This window comes from Salvelinus alpinus, chromosome 12 (genome assembly GCF_045679555.1).
Source record: "Salvelinus alpinus chromosome 12, SLU_Salpinus.1, whole genome shotgun sequence".
In the NCBI taxonomy this organism is placed as follows: domain Eukaryota; kingdom Metazoa; phylum Chordata; class Actinopteri; order Salmoniformes; family Salmonidae; genus Salvelinus; species Salvelinus alpinus.
Window position 1 is genome coordinate 11,016,486 of NC_092097.1, and position 21,506 is coordinate 11,037,991.

Consider the following 21,506-nt stretch of genomic DNA (forward strand, 5'->3'; position numbering starts at 1 on the left):
AGACTGAGAACAAACAACCATTTAAAACAATTTATTTCTTGCGAGAAAATATTGTTTCAGACAGATTGTAGATCTTGTTGTACAATTCAAATGACAAGATCCAGAAGTCCTCTGCCACCTCAAACGGTCTAGGAGGCTGGTGCACTTTTATGCCGACACAACTACAGGGTCTTGTGCCAACAGCACATTATCCGATATCTCAATAAGTATTGTCACTGATACAAATAGCTACAGAGCTTCATACATAAATCTTTTTCCATATTTATTTTTAAATAACACTTTCAAATTGTCACACGATGTAAATTAAAATCTATTTAGATTTTTTTGCATTCCTTAAATTACTTTGTGTATTATAAACACAGACATTTACATATATACAAAATGATGTGCATATGCTTCTACACATGCACATAAGAGTTATATCACATTTTTTTTTATACCTATGTCTTCACAGCTCATATATTCTATAAACCTTTTCTAACTAACAGATTGTGCTTTTCAAGTCATTGGAGGGTTTGCAAAGAATATTATTGACCTTGTTAAAAAAAAGTGGTTGCAGTGACCGCTGACATGACCGGTGAGAAACAGCATCATATCCATTGTCCTGACTAGACATTCAAAAGTCCTCATGTTCCATCAAATAGCTGCAACAAGCACACCATTTTCATTTCATATAAATAAAAAAAATTAACAAAGAAATTGCTTCACAATGTGTAAAAATATGTTTAAGAAGCATGGTATTTCAATGACAAATACAATCTGAATATGCTTTGAATCTGGCAAATCCCTTTTGAGGATAAAATAAATACAATGTATTTACTTGATGTCTTGATTCACTTGGCCTAAAACAACCATAATATTACTAGACTCATTGCAACGGAGTGGTTGTGTAAAAGTCATTCAAATCTAAATCACAATGAATAATCACATTTTATCATGTCTTTTAGGAACTCCTCTCACATTTCCCCCAAATTCCAAAATGATAATGTTCACCTGAAGAGATGAGAGTCAACCAGACCATCACTCACTTAAGTATATCAAACCACTCAAATTCCATGTCCACCTTCTGGTGAATTAATGAAAATAAGGTCGTTCTTCTCTCACTCAAGCTCTTTGTTATTAGTTTGATCCCTCCTAACCAGACAGATTGCGGTGGATTTGCACACTGATAAAAATCCTTCATATGAAATTGGAGGGGTTGAAACTGAGGTTCCCCTTGGCGTGGTTCATAACGTGGTTCAGGTGTATCATGGCACGGTCGTATGCCGTGTGTACAGACTTGCGGACGCTGGGCTTCTTGCCCTCCATCAGCCGCAGTTTGTCCACTGTGTCATCCATCCCCATTGGCAGCAACTTGTCCCGTGGCAGCCATTGCCTGAAACGCAGCAAGAAGGTTCAACAGAACGACAAATACAATAGGAGGGAAACCTCTTCAGACCAGCTCTATTTTCCTGGATAGTCACCCGTTAAAGTGTCCTAGGGTAAGGAATGTTTTTTTTGGACACAATAGCAGGGAATCAATAGACACACACATCAACTATCCAGCAACTATGTGAATTTTCATTCAGCAGAAGACTCATCTTTACTTTCTTACCAGGTCCTTTTGGTGTCGAAGAACAGCACGAGGTAGTGCCTCTCCCCTGTCGCGTTCTGCCTCCGCTCCCCCAGTTTGAGCACGTCCCCAGGAGGCACGGGGATGGGGATGCCGTTGTGAAGAAGCCCTTCCTGAGGCATGTCAGGGTCAACAACCTGGGGAAATCAATTGGCAGTTTATGTATCCTGTTACTCTCTGTGCTATAACAACGACTGGTAAAGTCAAACTCACCTACATCTAAAAGGAGGTAACTTGTCAACCATTACGTGCCAAACCAAAAACTCTTGAAAATCAGGCCAAGTCTATTGCAGTGTCTTCAGAAAGTGTTCACTCCCCTTGACTTTTTTCAAATTTTGTTGTGTGACAAAGTAAGATTAAAATGTATTTAATTGTCATGTTGTGACAACGATCTACACAAAATACTATTTTCAGAGTTGAAGAATGTACATTCTTTTTTTAATTAAATGGACAAAACACAAATATATTTTTTATTACATAAGTATTCAACCACCTGAGTCAATACATATTAGAATCACCTTTGGCAGCAATTACAGCTGTGAGTCTTTCTGGGTAAGTCTCTAAGAGCTTTCCACGCCTGGATTGTACAATATCTGCTCATTATGCTTTTTAGAATTCTTCGAGCTCTGTCATGTTGGTTGTTGATCATTGCTAGACAGCTATTTTCAAGTCTTGCCATATATTTTCAAGTCGATTTAAGTAAACTGTAACTAAGCCCCTCAGAAACATTCAATGTCTTGGCAAGTAACTCCAGTTTGGCCTGGCGTATTAGGTTATTGACCTGCTGAAAGGTGGATTTGTCTCACAATGTGTTGGAAGCAGACCAGGTTTACCTCTGGGACTTTTTATTTTAATCCTAAAACAACTCCCTAGTCCTTGCGGATGACAAGCATACCCATAACATGATGCAGCCACCACCATGCTTGAAAATATGGAGAGTGGAACTCGGTGATGTGTTGTATTGGATTTGCCACATTTTTTGCAGTATTACTTTAGTGCCTTATTGCAAACAGGATGCATGTTTTGGAAGATGTTTTATTCAGTACACGCTTCCTTCTTTTCACTCTGTCAATTAGCTTAGTATTGTGGAGTAACTACAATCTTTTTGAGCCATCCTCAGTTCTCCTATCACAGCCATTTAACTCTGTAACTGGTTTAAAATCACCATGGTGAAATCCCTGAGTGGTTTCCTTCCTCTCCGTCAATTGAGTTAGGAAGGACACCTGTATCGTTGTAGTGACTGAGTGTATTGATACACCATCCAAAGTGTCATTAATAATTTCACCATGCTCAAAGGGATATTTACCCATCTACCAATAGGTGCCCTTCTTCACAAGGCATTGACAAAACATCCCTGGTCTTTGTAGTTGAATCTGTGCTTGAAATTCACTGCTCGACTGAGAGAACTTACAGATAATTGTATGCGTGGGGTACAGAGATGGGGTAGTCATTCAAAAATCATGTTACACACCATTATTGCACACAGAGAGAGTTCATGCGGAAAGTATTCAGACACCTTGACTTATTCTAAAATGTATTAAATATTTGACAAAGCGAAAACGGGTTTTAAAAAATTTGTGCAAATTATTAAAAATAAAAAACAGAAATAGCTTATTTACATAAGTATTCAGACCCATTGCTATGAGACAGTGACAGTGAATGTCAGAGCAAAGACCAAGCCATGAGGTAGAAGTAATTATCTGTAGAGCTCAGAGACAGGATTGTGTCGAGGCACAGATCTGGGGAAGGGTAACAAAACATTACAGCAGCATTGAAGGTCCCCAAGAACACAGTGGCCTCCATCATTCTTCAATGGAAGAAATTTGGAACGACAAAGACTCTTTCTAGAGCTGGCCGCCCGGCCAAACTGAGCAATTGCCGGAGATGGGCCTTGGTCAGGGAGGTGACCAAGAACCCGATGATCACTGACAGAGCTCCTCTGTGTAGATGGGAGAACCTTCCCAGAAGGACAGCCATCTCTGCAGCACTCCACCAATCAAGCCTTTATGGTAGAGTGGCCAGACAAAGCCATTCCTCAGTAAAAGACACATGACAGCTCACTTAAAGGTACCTAAAGGACTCTCTGACCATGAGAAACAACATTCTCTGGTCTGATGAAACCAATATTGGCCTGAATGCCAAGTGTGGAGGAAACCTAGCACCATCCCTACGGTGAAGCATGGTGGTGGCAGCATCATGCTGTGGGGATGTTTTTCAGCGACAGGGACTGGGAGACTAGTCAGGACTGAGGGAAAGATGAGCAGAGCAAAGTACAGAGAGATCCTTGATGAAAACCTGCTCCAGACTGCTCTGGACCTCAGCCTAGAGTGAGTAGAACAACAACCCTAAGCACACAGCCAAGAAAAAACAGGAGTAGCTTCAGGACAAGTCTCTGAATGTCCTTGAGTGGCCCAGCCAGAGCCCGGACTTGAACCCGATCGAACATCTCTGGAGAGCCCTGAAATTAGCTGTGCAGCGACACTCCTCATCCAACCTGACAGCTTGAAGGGATCTGCAGAGAAGAATGGGAGAAACTCCCCAAATACAGGTGTGCCAAGCTTGTAGCGTCATACCTAAAAAGACTAATAGCATACCTAATCGCTGACAAAGGTGCTTCAACTTAGTACTGAGTAAAGGGTGTGAATACTTAGGCAAATGTGATATTTCAGTTGTATTTTCTTTATAAATTTGCAACCAAATGTTTAAAAATATATATATATATTTTTTTAGCCTTGCCATAAACAAAGGGGTTGAATTTTTATTGACTCAAGACATTTAAGCTTATAATTTTTTATTAATTTGAAGAAAAAAAATATGTAAAAACATAATTCCACTTTCACATTATGGGGTATTGTTTGTAGATCAGTGACACAATCTAAATGTAATTTATTTGAAAATGAGGCCGTAACAACAAAATGTGGAAAAAGTGAAGGGGTGTGAATACTTTCTGAAGGCACTGTAGATACATGCAATGAATGAATGACATTCATGTTCTCTCACCATTGCTGGGTATGATGGATATCCACGACACTTAGCCCAGACCAGGTCCAGTGGTGTGAGCTCTGTCTGACTTTCAAAGGGCAAAAGCATACTCATCCCTGAGGACAAAGACAAGGGAAGTTTAACTCCATTTTTTCTTTTTATATATATCATGAATTCTATAATTGTATAGAATTTTCTAAAATGTACAGTCAGGTCCAAAATGATTGGCACCCTTGATAAAGATGAGCAAAAAAGACTAAAATAAATAATACAATTATTTTATACTAATACAACTGCTCAGAGAGAGATTTTGTTGAACAAGTAATACAAAACAATAATTTGAAAAAGATAGAGGTCAAAATTGGCACCACTGTTTTCAATACTCTGCAAAACTCCTCTTGCGATGATAACGGCACTGAACCTTTTTCTAAAAGGTTTTATGAGATTGTGGAACGCATCTTAGACTATTCTTCCATACCGAATCTTCCATTTCTTTGTGGAATTGGATGTGTACTAGGGGTTATTGTCTTGCTGGAAGGTCCACCTGCGGCTAGGTTTTAGCCTCCTGGCAGGGGCAACAGGGTTATTGGCTAAAATGTCCTGGTACTTGGTAAAGTTCATGATGCCATTGACCTTAAGGGTCCCAGGACCACCGGAAGCAAAATAGCCCCAGAACATCGAATACCACCAAATTTTACAGTATGTATTTTTTTCACACCAAACCCACCACTGGTGTGCGTGGCCAAAGAGCTCAATTTTCATGTCATCTGACCAAAGCACTGGTTCATTCCAAGTGCCAATGCCGTTTAGCAGACTCCAGGCATTTACATTTGTTGGTTGCTCTCATGTTAGCTAGCTGATATTTCTCCGTCAAATCACAGCTATGCCAAGATAGCAAGAACTAGTGTCTGGAATGTGTTTCTTGAGACACTCGTTCTACAACACCTTGCTACTCGCTAGAATAATCAAATAATGTAGCTAGCTAGTGTAACCAACTCACCGTCAGCAACGACACCAGGCACGGTCTTACGTTTGTTGGTTGACAGCCAGCAAAACTTGTAGCTAGCATTGGCTGTAATACCTTTCCTGGACATCTGATTGTTGAACAACTTCTATGGAAGCACATTTTCACTAGAGTAGCTATTTCCTGATCAATATGTGCATCAGTGCTCTGCTATCCAACCCGAGCCTGACAGATCCCAACATTATGCACCGGGTTAGGGCTGGTAAGGCCAGTGTTTTTCATCAATAACTAGGGTACGGGCAAGGCATCACTAAATTGATCACTAACATTTTGAAGCAGAGCCATTTGCTCGTGCTCTGACTAAGATCATAACGTGGTGTCAGAAGTGCTTCAACCTCATCAAATATAAGACAGGAGAGATGGCGAGATGGTCCTTGAGTTTTGTCAGAGCCTGGGTATGGTAGGGCCTAAACGTCGCGGTCCTGGGTATGGTAGGGCCTAAACGTCGCGGTCCTGGGTATGGTAGGGCCTAAACGTCGCGGGCATGGGTATGGTAGGGCCTAAACGTTGCGGGCATGGGTATGGTAGGGCCTAAATGTTGCGGGCATGGGTAGGACATGAGCATTGCACATCAAGCTACTGCCAAAGATACACGTGTTGTCTGTGGAATTTGTTTTGCATGGCCTGGTGATGGCCTCTGCTCATTTTCGACCATTCCATTGGTGCTCCTAAGATGAGGTCTGCACCCGCCCAGAGCACGGGGCCATGCAAAGCGAACTCGCCCAGTCTTTCCCGGAAAACACGGTGCCCCCTACGTCTTTATAGGCAAAAGGGGCATGAATTGTTGACATAATTGTAATCCAAACCCTCAAGTAAATGATGATGTGATGACCAAAATCATCCTATTTAAACTTTGTAGTCAATTTTGAAACTAGAATAAATGTTTCTGACTCATATAGATGCAACATAGGCCATTTTCAAAAGGAGAAGTTGGTTTTCATGGGAAGTTGACCTTTAATAAGTGTATTATTGTTTTTTTAGCAAAACAATGTTTTTGTCTGAAGGCCAACCAAAATGTGTCTCTTTTCATTTGTAAGTGTTTTGCCTTTTTCCATGGTGATTGTTGACAAAGGGATTTTACATGGGTGTTACCTAATTTTTATACCCCAGTGAAACAAGAAGCCATGGAAGGCCACAATACAGTTCCTTAAACTGAGATTACATTTAAAAAGTAGAATGTTAATGCAGATTTTATTTATAACACTCTTAAGAGGTGGCAATCATGTTGACCCCTATCTTTGAAAGAGAAAAAAAGTATTACCTTTTCTCTGAGCAATTGTATTAGTATAAAATAATATAATTTCCCCCCAAAAATGTAGCATACAATATAGCTTGGTATTTGTATTCTTTATTTTATAGTCTTTTTTGCTCATCTTTATCAAGGGTGCCAATCATTTCCCACCTGACTGTATACATCCATATTTGCGAAAACATAGCTATTATGTCTGACCCTAAGGTATGTGGTGCCTGGACACACTCACCTGAGCCTCCATTCTGCCTCTCTGGGACTTTAGCCAGAGCTGGTTTACCACGACTGCGTTTGGGTAGCAGGGGGTCACTACATCCATAGACAGAACAAAAGGGAAGATGCATAATATTTCTAAATATATATAACACCTTGAATATCAGAGCATCAGGTGTTCAGAGAGATTCTCACCTGTGTTTTTGGTCATTGGATGGTGGGTCTGAGGAGTCCTCTTTGTGCTTTCCTAGCCCATTTGTCAAGCCTAATAGAATACAAATTCTGTTAATTGATATCATCATCATTATCTACCCTTTCTTCCCGTATTCAACCTTCACAAATAAAGGGTGAAGACATGTTTTCCTTTATAACAAGTAATAACTTGTTAATACAATCACATACAGCTTTTCTTTTTTTTTCACCTTTATTTAACCAGGTAGGCCAGTTGAGAACAAGTTCTCATTTACAACTGCGACCTGGCCAAGATAAAGCAAAGCAGTGTGACAAAACAACAACACAGAGTTATACATAAACAAACGTACAGTCAATAACACAATAGAAAAATATATGTAATGTGTGTGCAAATGTAGAAGAGTAGGGAGGTAAGGCAATAAATTGGCCATAGAGGCAAAATAATTACAATTTAGCATTAACACTGGAGCGATAGATGTGCAGATGATGATGTGCAAGTAGAGATACTGGAGTGCAAAAGAGCAAGAGGATAAGTAACAATATGGGGATGAGGTAGTTGGGTGTGCTATTTACAGATTGGCTGTGTACAGGTACAGTGATCTGTGAGCTGCTCTGACAGCTGATGCTTAAAGTTAGAGAGGGAGATATAAGACTCCAGCTTCAGTGATCTTTGCAGTTCGTTCCAGTCATTGGCAGCAGAGAACTGGAAGGAAAGGCGGCCAAAGGAAGTGTTGGCTTTGGGGATGACCAGTGAAATATACCTGCTGGAGCGTGTGCTACGGGTGGGTGTTGCTATGGTGACCAGTGAGCTGAGATAAGGCGGTGCTTTACCTAGCAAAGACTTATAGAAGACCTGGAGCCAGTGGGTCTGGCAACGAATATGTAGTGAGGGCCAGCCAACGAGAGCATACAGGTCGCAGTGATGGGTAGTATATGGGGCTTTGGTGACAAAACGGATAGCACTGTGATAGACTACATCCAGTTTGCCGAGTAGAGTGTTGGAGGCTATTTTGTAAATGGCATCGCCAAAGTCAAGGATCGGTAGGATAGTCAGTTTTACGAGGGTATGTTTGGCAGCATGAGTGAAGGAGGCTTTGTTGCGAAATAGGAAGCCGATTCTAGATTTAATTTTGGATTGGAGATGCTTAATGTGAGTCTGGAAGGAGAGTTTACAGTCTAACTAGACACCTAGGTATTTGTAGTTGTCCACATATTCTAAGTCAGAACCGTCCAGAGTAGTGATGCTAGTCGGGCGGGAGGGTGCGGGCAGCAATCGGTTGAAGAGCATGCACTTAGTTTTACTAGCATTTAAAACCAGTTGAGGCCACGGAAGGAGTGTTGTATGGCATTGAAGCTCGTTTGGAGGTTTGTTAGCACAGTGTCCAAAGATGGGCCAGATGTATACAGAATGGCGTCGTCTGCGTAGAGGTGGATCAGAGAATCACCAGCAGCAAGAGCAACATCATTGATATATACAGAGAAAAGAGTTGGCCCGAGAATTTAACCCTGTGGCACCCCCATAGAGACTGCCAGAGGTCCGGACAACAGGCCCTCCAATTTGACACACTGAACTCTATCTGAGAAGTAGTTGGTAAACCAGGCGAGGCAGTCATTTGAGAAGCCAAGGCTATTGAGTCTGCCGATAAGAATGCGGTGATTGACAGAGTCGAAAGCCTTGGCCAGGTCGATGAAGACGGCTGCACAGTACTGTCTTTTATCGATGGCGGTTATGATATCGTTTAGGACCTTGAGCGTGGCTGAGGTGCACCCATGACCAGCTCGGAAACCAGATTGCATAGTGGAGAAGGTACGGTGGGATTCGAAATGGTCGATCTGTTTGTTAACTTGGCTTTCGAAGACTTTAGAAAGGCAGGGCAGGATGGATATAGGTCTATAACAGTTTGGGTCTAGAGTGTCTCCCCTTTTGATTAGGGGGATGACCGCGGCAGCTTTCCAATCTTTGGGGATCTCAGACGATACGAAATAGAGCTGGAATGAAATGACAGAGCAAATGTAAATTAAATGTTTTATATCTACCGTCCTCTTTGACGAGATGGAGGGGCTTGTCTGCCTCGCTGTCAGAGTTGGACCCTCTGGACCTCAGGTGGTGGGATGACGGTGAGGAGGGTGTGGAAGGAGGGGCAGGGTTGGAGAGGGCGGTCACACTGGGAGGTTTTGGAATGGTGGGGGTACGGTCCAAGCCATTGGTTTTACCCTCAGTGGTCCGTCTGTTCTGTAACTGAGCCGCCTTGTTCTTTGCGAGTCTTGCTCCATTTTTAGCTTTCTTGAACAGAACGGATGTACGACGGCCAACTCCAACCAAAGGACAGGCGTTAATGGGAGGACTGGGGGTCTCCAAAGGAGAGACCTCTTGAGAAGCCTCCTCCTGTTTGCACAGTGTCAGTGTCTCCCCAACTTCAGCATCATCATCGCTCCGCCCGTTGCCCCCACTACGGGAGGATCTCTGGCGCTTGTAGGAGCGCCCTGGTGACCTTTTCCCTGTGGTCACTAGGCCCAGTAAGGGTGGTTCAGGTGGGGCATCTCCTGGCAGTGGGGACGACACTGGGCATGAAGGCTCTAGTGTTGGTGGAGAGTCATCTACAAGAAGGAAACATGCATTTATCACTTTGTTAAAGCTCAGACACACCGGTAGGATTGTCAATGTTTGCCTACCGACATTACTTAGCACCTCTGAACAGTGTCAGCAGTCAACCTCTTTTGTGTTCACACAGCTGCCCATATCATTGCATAATGCAGAAAATATACGAGAGTTCAGGGGCCTTGCTTTAACAAAGTTAACCCTTTTCACTGTAGTGTCCAAAACGTCTTTCAAGCTGTCAGGTATTCCCTTGGCAGCAAGAGCCTCTCGGTGGATGCTGCAGTGTACTCAAGTGGCGTCGGGAGCAACTGCTTGCACACGCGTTTCCAATCCACTATGTCTCCCTGTCATGGCTTTTGCGCCATCATTACAGATACCAACACATCTTGACCACCAAAGTCCATTTGATGTCACAAAGCTGTCCAGTACATTAAACATATCCTCTTCTGTTGTCCTGGTTTCCAATGGTTTGCAGAAAAGGATGTATTCCTTAATTGACCCCCCATAAACGTAACGGACATATACCAGGAGCTGTGCCAGGCCCGCCACGTCTGTTGATTCATCCAGCTGTAACGCATAGAATTCACTGGCTTGTATGCGAAGCAGTAATTGTTTCAAAACATCTCCTGCCATGTCACTGATGCGTCGTGAAACAGTGTTGTTTGATGAAGGCATTGTCTATATCGTTTTTTTGCCCTTTTCCCCCAGCATTGTCCCAGCCATATCGACGGCAGCAGGAAGAATTAAGTCCTCCACAATAGTACGGAGCTTGCCTGTCCTATCCACTCGGTAGCTCACCATATAAGACTCTTCTAGCCCCTTATTATTAATGGTATCTGCTGCTTTTATACATGTCTTACTACTCAAAAGTCGTCTTTATTCTCGCTCAGAAAACTCCTGTGGCTTATTTTTCAAATTGTCATGTTTTGTTTCTAAATGTCTGCGCAAGAGTAAAGGTTTCCCGCGAGAGAGTAACGGTTAATGTGATTGCATGTTAATTATTTGACTAGGCTACCTGTATTTGACATTGTGTTGTTATTTCACTGAACACTAGATGGTTTAATAACATTTTTGGCAATGAAACGATGCTACTCAGGTGAGAAAAAAAACTCACCAAAATGTATAGCACTGTTGGAAAATATAACTGTACTGTTGAAAATGTGAAGAAATCTTTTTTCGAAAAATATATACTTTTTTCGAAATTAGAAAAATAAAAATGTGAATCACAATATTTATTTAGCGTACCCCCGACGACATTGCGCGTACCTCACCCAGTTTGGGAATACCTGCTTTAGGGTAATCAAATCAGAATTGCACAACAACAAATCAATAATTTGACTAACACATCAATTCTAGAAAGATTAGTAGGGTTGGAAAGCAACAATAAAAGTAAATCCCTTCTCTTACCTGTCCCCGGGGTAGAGGCTGATGTTAAAGGACCGTTCTCCACATTGCCCTTCTCTCCCTTTTCTTCTTCTCCCTCTTCCTCAACTTCTTCTTCTTTCCCATTGAGAGACTGTGAGCGCTGCTGCTTGTGCCCGATCATGTTGATCTCTCTGCGCAACAGCCGGATGCGTTTGGTTCTCCCTCCACTGGAGCGCATGGACGTCACCACGTCCAGCTTCTCCAGCAGGGCCTTCAGCTGCTCCTCTGTGGACAGGTGGAGCCTGTTGTCTGGGTCCAGGAGAGAGTCCACTGTCGAGAGAACACAAAAAGAGGAGAAAGAGAAGAGGGACATGAGTTATGATTGTGAAGCTTTATTCTCTGAACGCCATTCCACGGCCAACCCAACCTGTGAGCTGTGCTCACCGTCCTCCCAGGTGCATTGGTAGAAGCCGTGCATGTTGGGAAAGTCTGGGAGGTGCATGCCCGTGCTGGGGTCCAACCCGATGCTCTGGGCCTGTCTGTGGGCGTGGCGGAGGACGGCCCCTCCCACCTCCCGCAGATGCAGAGCGGCTCGGTGGAACGCGGTCTCCTTGGAGTTGTACCTCAGGCAGTTGGACACCATGAGGTTGAAGTCGCCCTCCAGGTCTGCAATGGAGCAGTAAGCATGGGCCTCCAGTTTGGCACGCATGCTGGACAAGTCCATGGGCGTGGAGATGAACTCCAGATAGTCCGGGACCTTCAATTAAAAACATACAAGCGAACAAACTTTTCAAGAAAGAAGCAGGTGAGAAAAGCATTGCTAGAGGCTGAATTGTAAAGCAATGCAAAAAAGACCAACTGATCTAGCTCTACTAACCTCTGCTAGATTGACAGGCTGAGAGAAGATCTGTGCCGTGTCCTTCTCCTGAAGCTGGTCCAGGGTGGAGCGCAGCAGTATTAACGCAGGGGTCAACTTCAGCTCCAGAGCAGCCTGTTGAAGTTTCATCTGGAGGGAGAATGAAAGAGGGGGAGAGAAAGAGGTCATATGAAAGGGTGCAGAGTAATTTAAGGAAAGCAATTAGACAGATACAGTGATTGTAAAAATGCATTATTTTCATACGTTATATGCAAATGGTAACTCATGATTATACAGTATGTAAAATCATGGCCTCCCCCGACTGACAAAAGTACCTGCTCTCTCTTTAGTCGCTCTCTCTTGCGAATGAGTTCCACCAGGAGCCGGGCTCTCTCCAGGTCCTGCCGCAACTTCTGCCAGTACCGTAGCTCCTCCCTTGCCGCACTAAGCTTCTCATCAGGCTCCCTCTGAACACATGCAAACACACATTTTACATTTCACTATCAACACGAGATCTATAATTGGCATTAAGCCCCCCTTCCCCCCCTCTATTTTCCTGACCTGCTCAGCAGTCTTGTGAGCCTGCAGATGCGAGTGCAGGCGCCGGATGAGAGGCATGCCGTTTCGGGATTGACGTTTCAGCAGCCAGTAGTTGTGAAGCCTCTGCATGAACTGGTTCTTCCTCTGGACAGCAACCCCAGTGCAAATCTTGTTCAGCCTGTTCATGACATTGCAATAACTGTTATTCATATTTTGGCATCTTCCCACTGTATAGATAGTGTATTAATTGTTAGTACAAGGCAGTTGTACTGTTCCATTAAACATACATTATTATTAGGCTATAAAAATGTGCTCTCTAAACTGAAGATTACTCAAAGCAAATATACCGGTAGTAAGAAGACAAAGAGAAAAATTCTACTGGGAGTGTTGTGTTGGTAGAAGGGGTGTGGGAGGGCTGACCTGTGAGAGGGGATCTGAGGAACCAGCAGTACAGGGACAGCGGAGCGACGGGTCGTCTGACCTTTCTTCTTCTTCTGGCCCTTGGGAGTCTTTTTACTGGGTAGTGCCAGGGGGCTCTGAGTGTATGACCTTTGACCTCTGTTCCCCCTTCCTCCCACCAGCCTCCCCTCCACATCACCAGACCCATCTCGCCTTAACCCGACCGGGGAGTGATTCTCACAGAAGGCAGTTTTCTTTACAGAGAAGGTGGTTCCATTGACCCCGGTCTCTCGGACCGGGTCGATCTTCATGAAGAGGCCAGCCTTCTGGGCACAGGTGACATGGAAGGCCCGGTAACAGTTGGCCTTGTGGCACTGGATGGACGCGCCCCAGCCTTTCTGCTTGCACAGGTGGCAGGTGAGCTTCCAGCGGGCTGGGGGGATGTTTTTCACCCCCTCCACGGGCTCCAGGAACACCGTGTTGGCAAAGCACACCTCTGGGATCCATATGGCACAGACAACGTGGGCCCAGCGTCCATCACTAGTCTGTTTGAAGGCACCTCCCCGGTTGGGGCAGAGCACACAGTCCACGGGGCGTGAGGGGGACTGCAGACAGCAGCGGCACAACCACTGGCCCTCAGGGATGTAGGGCACGCCGTAGCACTCCTGGTGGACGGCCAGGTTGCAGATGTCACAGAACAGGATGACGTTGCTGTTGAGACACTCGTCGTCCAGGCAGACGCAGCAGAAGGCGTCCTCGTCTATGGCACTCTGGGACAGGGCCTGGCTCCGTGACTCCAGGATGGACTCCCTCTCCAGACGGTCGATCAGCAGCTCAAAGGTATCCGGGGAGACGGAGGCATGGCCATCAGACACCCTCTTTTGATTGACCATCTCCAGCCAGGCCAGGTCCTCCTCGTCCATGTCGTACTCTGCCTCACAGTCCTGCTCCTCTCCTGACTTCTCTATGAACCGGTAGTAGGCCGCAGGGAGGGGAGGTGCGTCTGAAGGACACAGGGAGTCCAGCACGCGGAAGGTGGGCTCAGGGAGAGGGCTTTGGGGGGAAGGGTGCTGGGAAGGATCGGTTTGGCTTTGCGTGTGTTGCTGACCGCCAGAACGTCGGCTCAGGTTAGATGAGGTTTTGCTCTCCCTCCTGCGGCCCTTTGGGTTGGGAGGTTTGCGCCCTGGTCTGGCTCTGCTCTGGGTTTGTTCGCTGTTCTCTTTGTTACTGTTGCACTCAACAATGTCCTGAGCCATCATCTCGTCCTCTGTGATGACTGGCAGAGGGTCTGTGATGTTGATCCTGTGAAGCCTTCCATCCAGGTCCACCTCCACCATCTTCTGGGCCTGAGCATATGTCAAAGTCTCTCTAGATGGAGATAGTTGCAGTCTATAGGGGGAAGGCGGCCGCGGCCGAACACTGGAGACCCTGCCCCTTCCCCTTCCCCGGCCCCGGCCCATCTCAAGCCCAACTTCTCCAGCACTGCATCCCCGCCGCCGCAGCCTCCTCATGGGGGTTTGCACTAGTTTCCTAGAATGGAGAGGGTGGAGTTAAGCAAAAGAAAGAGAAAACTAATCTGTTGTTCAATTCTGAATTGCACAATAAGTCAATAGAGGAACTAATTAGAAGGTATCCTTCATTTGAAATGTCATGAATGATGATTACATAGCACAATAGGATAGAGAGACTATAACTTAGATGTATGTGAGATAAGGAAGACAACCCATCAGAGGATATTTGAAACAGTCAAACACCAACTTATCAACATACAGTAGCTAATGCACTCACCAGTGCCAGCCTGCTGCAAGTTTGTGCAAGAGAGATTCACAGGAACATGCACATGACATTTTCTGGTCAAAATAGGGCAATTCAACGGTAATTGTACTGAGACTCAGATTTTTCATTTTTATTTAACCTTTATTTAACTAGGCAAGTCAGTTAAGAACACATTTTTATTTACAATGACAGCCTACCAAAAGGCAAAAGGCCTCCTGTGGGGGACGGGGGCTGGGATTAAAAATAAATAATTAAATAAAAAATATAGGACAAAACACACATCACGACAAGAGACACAACACAACACTACATAAAGAGAGACCTAAGACAACAACATAGCAAGGTAGCAACACATGAAAACATAGCATGGTAGCAACACAGCATGACAACAACATGGTAGCAGCACAACATGACAGCAGCACAACATGGTAAACATTTAAAATGTATGCCAAACAAAAAAAACATTAATTTCAAAGTATAACAAACCATACAACTCTGCAACTTTTACACTGACATTTTTACAAAAACATTTAATGGAAGAACTGTGCAGATGCAAAGTTTGGTAACAGAATTTCTGTAAAATCTCCCTTGCTTTTTACGTGACAACATTGTCAAAAAAACTCTTAAATATCTGCTCTGAGTTAAGATTCAATGATGTCTGCTATGACATGACACCCTGAGTTTGAAAACATGTCTTTGGTAATTAAACTACAGTAAGTGAAGTAGATTTACACCCGGTAACAGAATTGCAGAAACGGAATTTCATCATGGGTCCCTGATCTGTACTATACAGAAATGCATAATTATGTATAGTTCATGGTGATGTATCCTAAATAGGTAAACAAACGTAGAAATATTTAATATCCTCCTTTGCATATTTGGGTATTAATCTACACATTGGCTATTATTTTAATGAGCTCCGCCACCAATCAAGACCAAATTTGGTTGGTCCGGACCAAATCTGAACCAATCACAGACCTCTATGTTTCACAAGTTTGGAGATCAAAGTACAGAACAGTGGAGTATAGTCAAGTAGAGTACAGTTCAGTACCATACAGTAGAGTACAGTAAAGTATAGTTCAATAAAATACATTATAGTGTAACCTACCCATGCTTGTGTGCTCTACTGTGTACAGTACAGACCTCTACTCTACAGGACTGTACTCTACTTTTCTTTACTGTACTGTGTTCTACTGTACTGTAATGTAATGTACTACTTTCTTAACTGTACTGTGCTCTACTATACTGTACTGTCCAAACTTGTGAAAACTAGACGTCTATGATTGGTTCAGATTTGTTCCGGACCAAATCTGAACCAATCATGGACGTCTATGTTTGGGCCAAATCAAGGCCGGTCCAGACGTCTGTGGATGTTGAAATCAAGTTCAGGGTGGATTGACCAAATTTCAACTACTTTTCAACGTCCGTGGATGTCGGTGCTCAGTGGTTACAGGGCTGGTTAGTGGTAAAGTGGTGGTAAAGGGCTGGTTACAGTAAATAGAAAGAGGGGCTCATGGGGTAAGTACCAGTAAGAAAAATGTATGTGAGTGAGTGGTTGTCCAGACTTTTCACACTCTTGCTTTGACCACCAGGCGACAGAAAGAGAAAGAAAGCAGTTCTGCTGAACATAACACTATGCCAGTGGAAGGGAGGACAGTAGCAGGTCACCCAAATGTGGTTTGACTATTATGATATTCCCATTGTAGCCAAATCAATTGCAGAAATTCCGTTAACAATTTTTGGGGAAATTCTGTTACTGATTTAGTAACAGAATTGAGTTTAAATCACTTACTAATTCATAAACTAAATTTGTATTAGTAAAAACACTAATTGAACATTACTAAACTACTAAACACTACTAAACACACTAAACACTACTTTTACTTGTTCCTTCTGATAATTTTCTTTATCCTCCCTCATGAGGGAGAGAAATTTGAAATTATCTTAAAGATATGTGGGTTTTTGGTAACGGATATTCAAGACACAAGGCAATGTTTCTTAAACTTACAGAAGGCAAAAAAACGTATCCTAATCTAAATATAACTGTTGGTATTAGTTGGCAAGGGTCTTTTTATTTAACTAGGCAAGTCAGTTAAGAACAAATTCTTATTTTACAATGACAGCCTACCCCTCCCCTAACCTGGACAACGCTGGGCCAATTGTGCGCCGCCCTATGGGACTCACTATCACGGCCAGTTGTGATACAGCCCGGGATCGAACCAGGGTCTGTAGTAACACCTCTAGAACTAAGTGCAGTGCCTTAGACTGCTGTGCCACTCTTTACTTCAAAATTGTGTTTCATTTCTAATACCTTTTAAGACTTTTTCTGGTAGATGTTTTCTAAGAAATCAAATGCTTTAATTATTCCATTATAATTTTGGGGATTGAAAATGGTTGAACAATGTATAGTGTCTTCATACCCCTTGACTTATTCCACATTTGTTGCGTTACAGCCTGAATTCAAAATGGATTAAAAAAAATAATAATCTCACCCATCTACACATAACCCATAACGACAAAATGAAAACGTTTCTAGAAATGTTTGCTAATGTATTGAAAATGAAATATACTGAACAAAAATAGATATGGAACAATTTCAACGATTTTACTGAGTTACAGGTCATATAAGGAAATCAGTCAAGTGAAATGAATTCATTAGGCCCTAATATATAGATTTCACATGTCTGGGCAGGGGTGTTGCCATGGAAGGGTCCGGGAGGGCATAGGCCCACCCACGGAGGAGCCAGGCCCACCCACTGGGGAGCCAGGCCCACACACTGGGGAGCCAGGCCCAGCGAATCAGAATTCGTTTTTCCCCACAAAAGGGGATGTCGAGGTCCTGGCGTGACGTGGTTACACATGGTCTGCAGTTGTGAGGCCGGATGGACGTACTGCCAAATTCTCTAAAACGTCATTGGAGGTGGATAATGGAAGAGAAATGGACATTCAATGCTCTGGCAACAGAGGGTTCCTGAGTGGTGCAGTGGTCTAAGGCACTGCATCTCAGTGCTAGAGGCATCACTACAGACCGTGGTTCGATTCCAAGCTGTATCACAACCAGCTGTGATTGGGAGTCCCATAGGGAGGTGCACAATTGACCCAGTGTTGTTAGGGTTTGGCTGGGGTAGGCTGTCAGTAAAAAAAATATTTGTTCTTAACTGACTTGCCTACTTAAATAAGTAAACACAGCTTTGGCAGACATTCCTGCAGCCTGCATGCCAATTGCACTCACTCTCAAAACTTGTGTAATGTGACAAACTGCACATTTTAGAGTGGCCTTTTATTGTCACCAGCACAAGGTGCACCAGTGTAATGATCATACTGTTTAATTCGGTTCTTCATATGTCACACCCATCAGGTGGATGGCTTATCTTGGCAAAGGAGAAATGCTCACTAACAGGGATATAAACAAATGTGTGCACAAAATTGGAGAGAAATAAGCTTTTTGTGCTTACGGAACATTACTGGGATCTTTTATTTCAGCTCATGAAACATGGGACCAACACTTTACATGTTGCATTTATATTTTTGTTCAGTATACAATAATATCTAATATACATAAGTACTCACACCCCTGAGTCAATACTTTGTAGAAGCCCCTTTGACAGCAATTACAGCTAAGTCTTTCTGGGTTCAAGAGCTTTTCACACCTGAATTGTGCAACATTTGCTCATTATTCTTTTCAAACTTCATCAAGCTCTGTCAAATTGTTTATTGATCATTGCTAGACAACCATTTTCAGGTCTTGCCATAGATTTAAGTCAAACCTGTAACTTGGCCACTCAGGAACATTCACTGTCTTCTTGGTAAGCAACTCCAGTGTAGATATGGCCTTGTGTTTTAGGTTACTGTCCTGCTGAAAGGTGAATTCATCTCCCAGTGTCTGGTGGATAGCAGACTGAACCAGGTTTTTTCTCTAGGATTTTGCCTGTGCTTAGTTCCATTCTGTTTCTTTTTTTTCTCCTGAAAAACTCCACAGTCCTTAAATATGCTTGAAAATATGGAGAGTGGTACTCAGTAATGTGATGTATTGGATTTGCCTCGAACTTGACAATTTGTATTCAGGACAAAAAATGAATTGCTTTGCCACATTTTTTTGCAGCATTACTTTAGTGCCTTGCTGCAAACAGGATGCATGTTTTGGAATATTTGTATTCTGTACAGGCTTCCTTCTTTTAATTATGTCAGTTAGGTTAGTACTGTGAAGTAACTACAATTTTGTTGATCCATCTCGGTTTTAAAGTCACCCATTGGCCTTATGGTGAAATCCCTGACTGGCATACTTCCGCTCCGGCAGCGGAGTTAGGAAGGACGCCTGTATCTTTGTAGTGACTGGGTATTTTGATACACCATCCAAAGTGTAATTAATAACTTTACCATGCTCAAACATATATTCGATGTCTGCTTTTTTCATTTGCCAATAGGTGCCCTTTTTTGCTAGGCATCGGAAAACTTCCCTGGTCTTTGTGGTTGAATCAGTGTTTGAAATTCACTGCTCAACTGAGGGACCTTACAGATAATTGAATGTGTGGGGTACAGAGGTAGTCATTAAAAAAACACTATTATTGCACAGAGTGACCATGAAACTTGTGACTCGTTAAGCACATTTTTACTCCTTTACTTATTTAGGCTTACCATAACAAAGGGGTCAAATACTTATTGACTCAAGACATTTCAGCTTTTCATTTTTATTAATTTGTAAAAATTTCGAAAAAACATAATTCCACATTGACATTATGGGGTATTGTGTGTGGGCCAGTGACAAAACATCTACATTTAATCAATTTTAAAATTCAGACTAACACAAAGTGTGGTAAAAGTCAAGGGGTGTGAATACTCTCTGAAGATAATGTATATATGCCTTAAAGTCTAAGAGATAGACTCTTAGCTTTCATTTGACACCCAATTTGACATGCTCTTATGAACTTCACATGTTCGTGCTCCTGGGACCTTTCACATGGAAATAACCAATAACCACACAGCAGAAGAGACATTAGGCCTACTGATTTTACTACTGATTTGCAATCAAACAAATTATCACATTGATTCATCTCATATCAGAAAAACACTAAAAGCAATTTGGCAGCTATTATAGTCACTGAGGTATAATTACGGGGCGGCAGGTAGCCTAGGGGTTAGAGCGTTGGGCCAGTAACCGAAAGGCTGCTAGATCGAATCCCCGAGCTGACAAGTTAAAAGTCTGTCGTTCTGCCCCTGAACAAGGCTGTTAACCCAATGTTCATTGTAAATAAGAATTTGTTCTTAATTAATTGACTTGCCTGGTTAAATAAAAATGACAGCAGTTTATATGCTGCACCTCTAACACAACACCCTAGTTTACATCCAATCACAGCTCGAGAAAATTCCACACATCTATATGTAACCAATCAACTGCTCGTATCTTCTATTTTTCTGCTCACATAGTTGGGTTGCAGGGCGCTAAATACCAAACCGACCCGACTGTCAGCCATTTTATCCATACAACATTTGCAGTCACTATTATTGTGAACTGATAAGCAACAACATAACCGTGGCACTATTGCTGGGTTAACACTGTGCACAACTACAAGTATCATGTCGGCTAGAATGCCGCAATGTGTGTCCTCGTATGTGTACGCAGGCTACAGACCCTTCAAACACAACTCTAACGCTAGCTAACGTTTTAACTAGCTAACGTTACTATTTGATAGCTAGCTTGCACAGGGCACATTTAGCTCGACATGACGAGCGCCATATTTTATGAAGCAAAAACAAACAAGTCAGCCAAAATGTCGGAAGTGTTTACCTTGTTTAACGTGATCCTATGATATGCGCGAGCCAGAGAAAGATAACGTTAGCTAACTAATGTTGAAATACGACCGACATGCTAGTAACAAGCTATGCCATTGCTACCCGGTAATTTCAGGGGCGACAGCGTCATCTTCAGCACTTCAGTCCTCCATGGTGACTTCGGACAAATGCTCAAACTCGACCTGCTTACATATCTGTGATTTAGACGTCTTCAACTTGAAATACCTACACTAAATGTTACATAAAATAATGTAAGATGTGTCAGATTGATGTAGCTAGCTAGCTACCTTGGGATATAGCTAGATATTCAGTCAAGATGGCTTGAAAAAAACGCCCCTTTGGAGGAAAAAAAACTAGCACAAGCCTAATTTTACCGCGTACACTACGCGCGTTCGATTATGATTGGCCAAGACAGAAAACCCATTGCATCGAGTTGTAACGGGACAACACATTATCGCAAAGCGTTGAGAAAAACTACCCGACCTCTCTTTTGCGCGCCTTGTCTTCATTATCGACGGACAACAGTATTTAACACCTGTTACATTCAGTTCAGTCCACAAACGGTGCTGCTTAGAAGTTGTATTCATTTTAATATATACGGTTAAATAAGTGAACAAGGTGCACAATGTAGGCTATGCCTATTTATATGTTATTTCTGCATAGTTTCTGAACTTGTCACAATGTATTTCATATACAAAAAAATAGACATAGATTTCGTGAAGGGGATAATATCTGCAGGCAAAGAGTTTGAAACGTAGGAATAATAACGGCATGCAACTGAACCAGACAGCTCCATTCACTGTTTATACTATAAACATTCCCACCCTCTTTCGTTTGTTAATTTAACAACAACAAAAAACATGTGCCAGTTTCTTTTCTTTGTTCTCCATACTATAGAAGCCCATTCCC

General features: G+C 42.9%; 1 protein-coding gene across 2 annotated transcripts; it reads right to left on the minus strand.

Annotated features, from left to right (window-relative positions):
* Window positions 1–15: 15 nt before the first annotated feature.
* brpf3a (bromodomain and PHD finger containing, 3a) lies at window positions 16–20,923 on the minus strand. Of its 2 annotated transcripts, XM_071334948.1 has the most exons (13): window positions 20,593–20,923; window positions 13,053–14,561; window positions 12,654–12,810; window positions 12,428–12,559; window positions 12,114–12,242; window positions 11,681–11,993; window positions 11,279–11,566; window positions 9,310–9,870; window positions 7,276–7,345; window positions 7,100–7,176; window positions 4,613–4,710; window positions 1,595–1,749; window positions 16–1,375 (listed from the first exon to the last, which is right to left on the minus strand). In XM_071334948.1, the coding sequence occupies exons 2-13, from the start codon at window positions 14,540–14,542 to the stop codon at window positions 1,180–1,182; spliced, it is 3,666 nt and encodes a 1,221-aa protein (XP_071191049.1). In that variant the 5' UTR covers window positions 14,543–14,561; window positions 20,593–20,923; the 3' UTR covers window positions 16–1,179. The 2 variants fall into 2 exon arrangements, with proteins under 2 accessions (XP_071191049.1, XP_071191050.1); XM_071334949.1 differs by lacking the exon at window positions 9,310–9,870.
* Window positions 20,924–21,506: the final 583 nt, after the last annotated feature.

Bases quoted from the DNA above. Each gene is read 5' to 3' on its own strand.
- brpf3a (XM_071334948.1), bottom strand. From the start codon at position 14,542: ATGAGGAGGCTGCGGCGGCGGGGATGCAGTGCTGGAGAAGTTGGGCTT. The intron at 12,811-13,052 runs GTCAGCCCTCCC...TGTCATGAACAG, and splicing joins CCTCAGATCCCCTCTCACAG to GCTGAACAAGATTTGCACTG. The intron at 4,711-7,099 runs GTGAGTGTGTCC...CTTTGTCCTCAG, and splicing joins GAGGCAGAATGGAGGCTCAG to GGATGAGTATGCTTTTGCCC.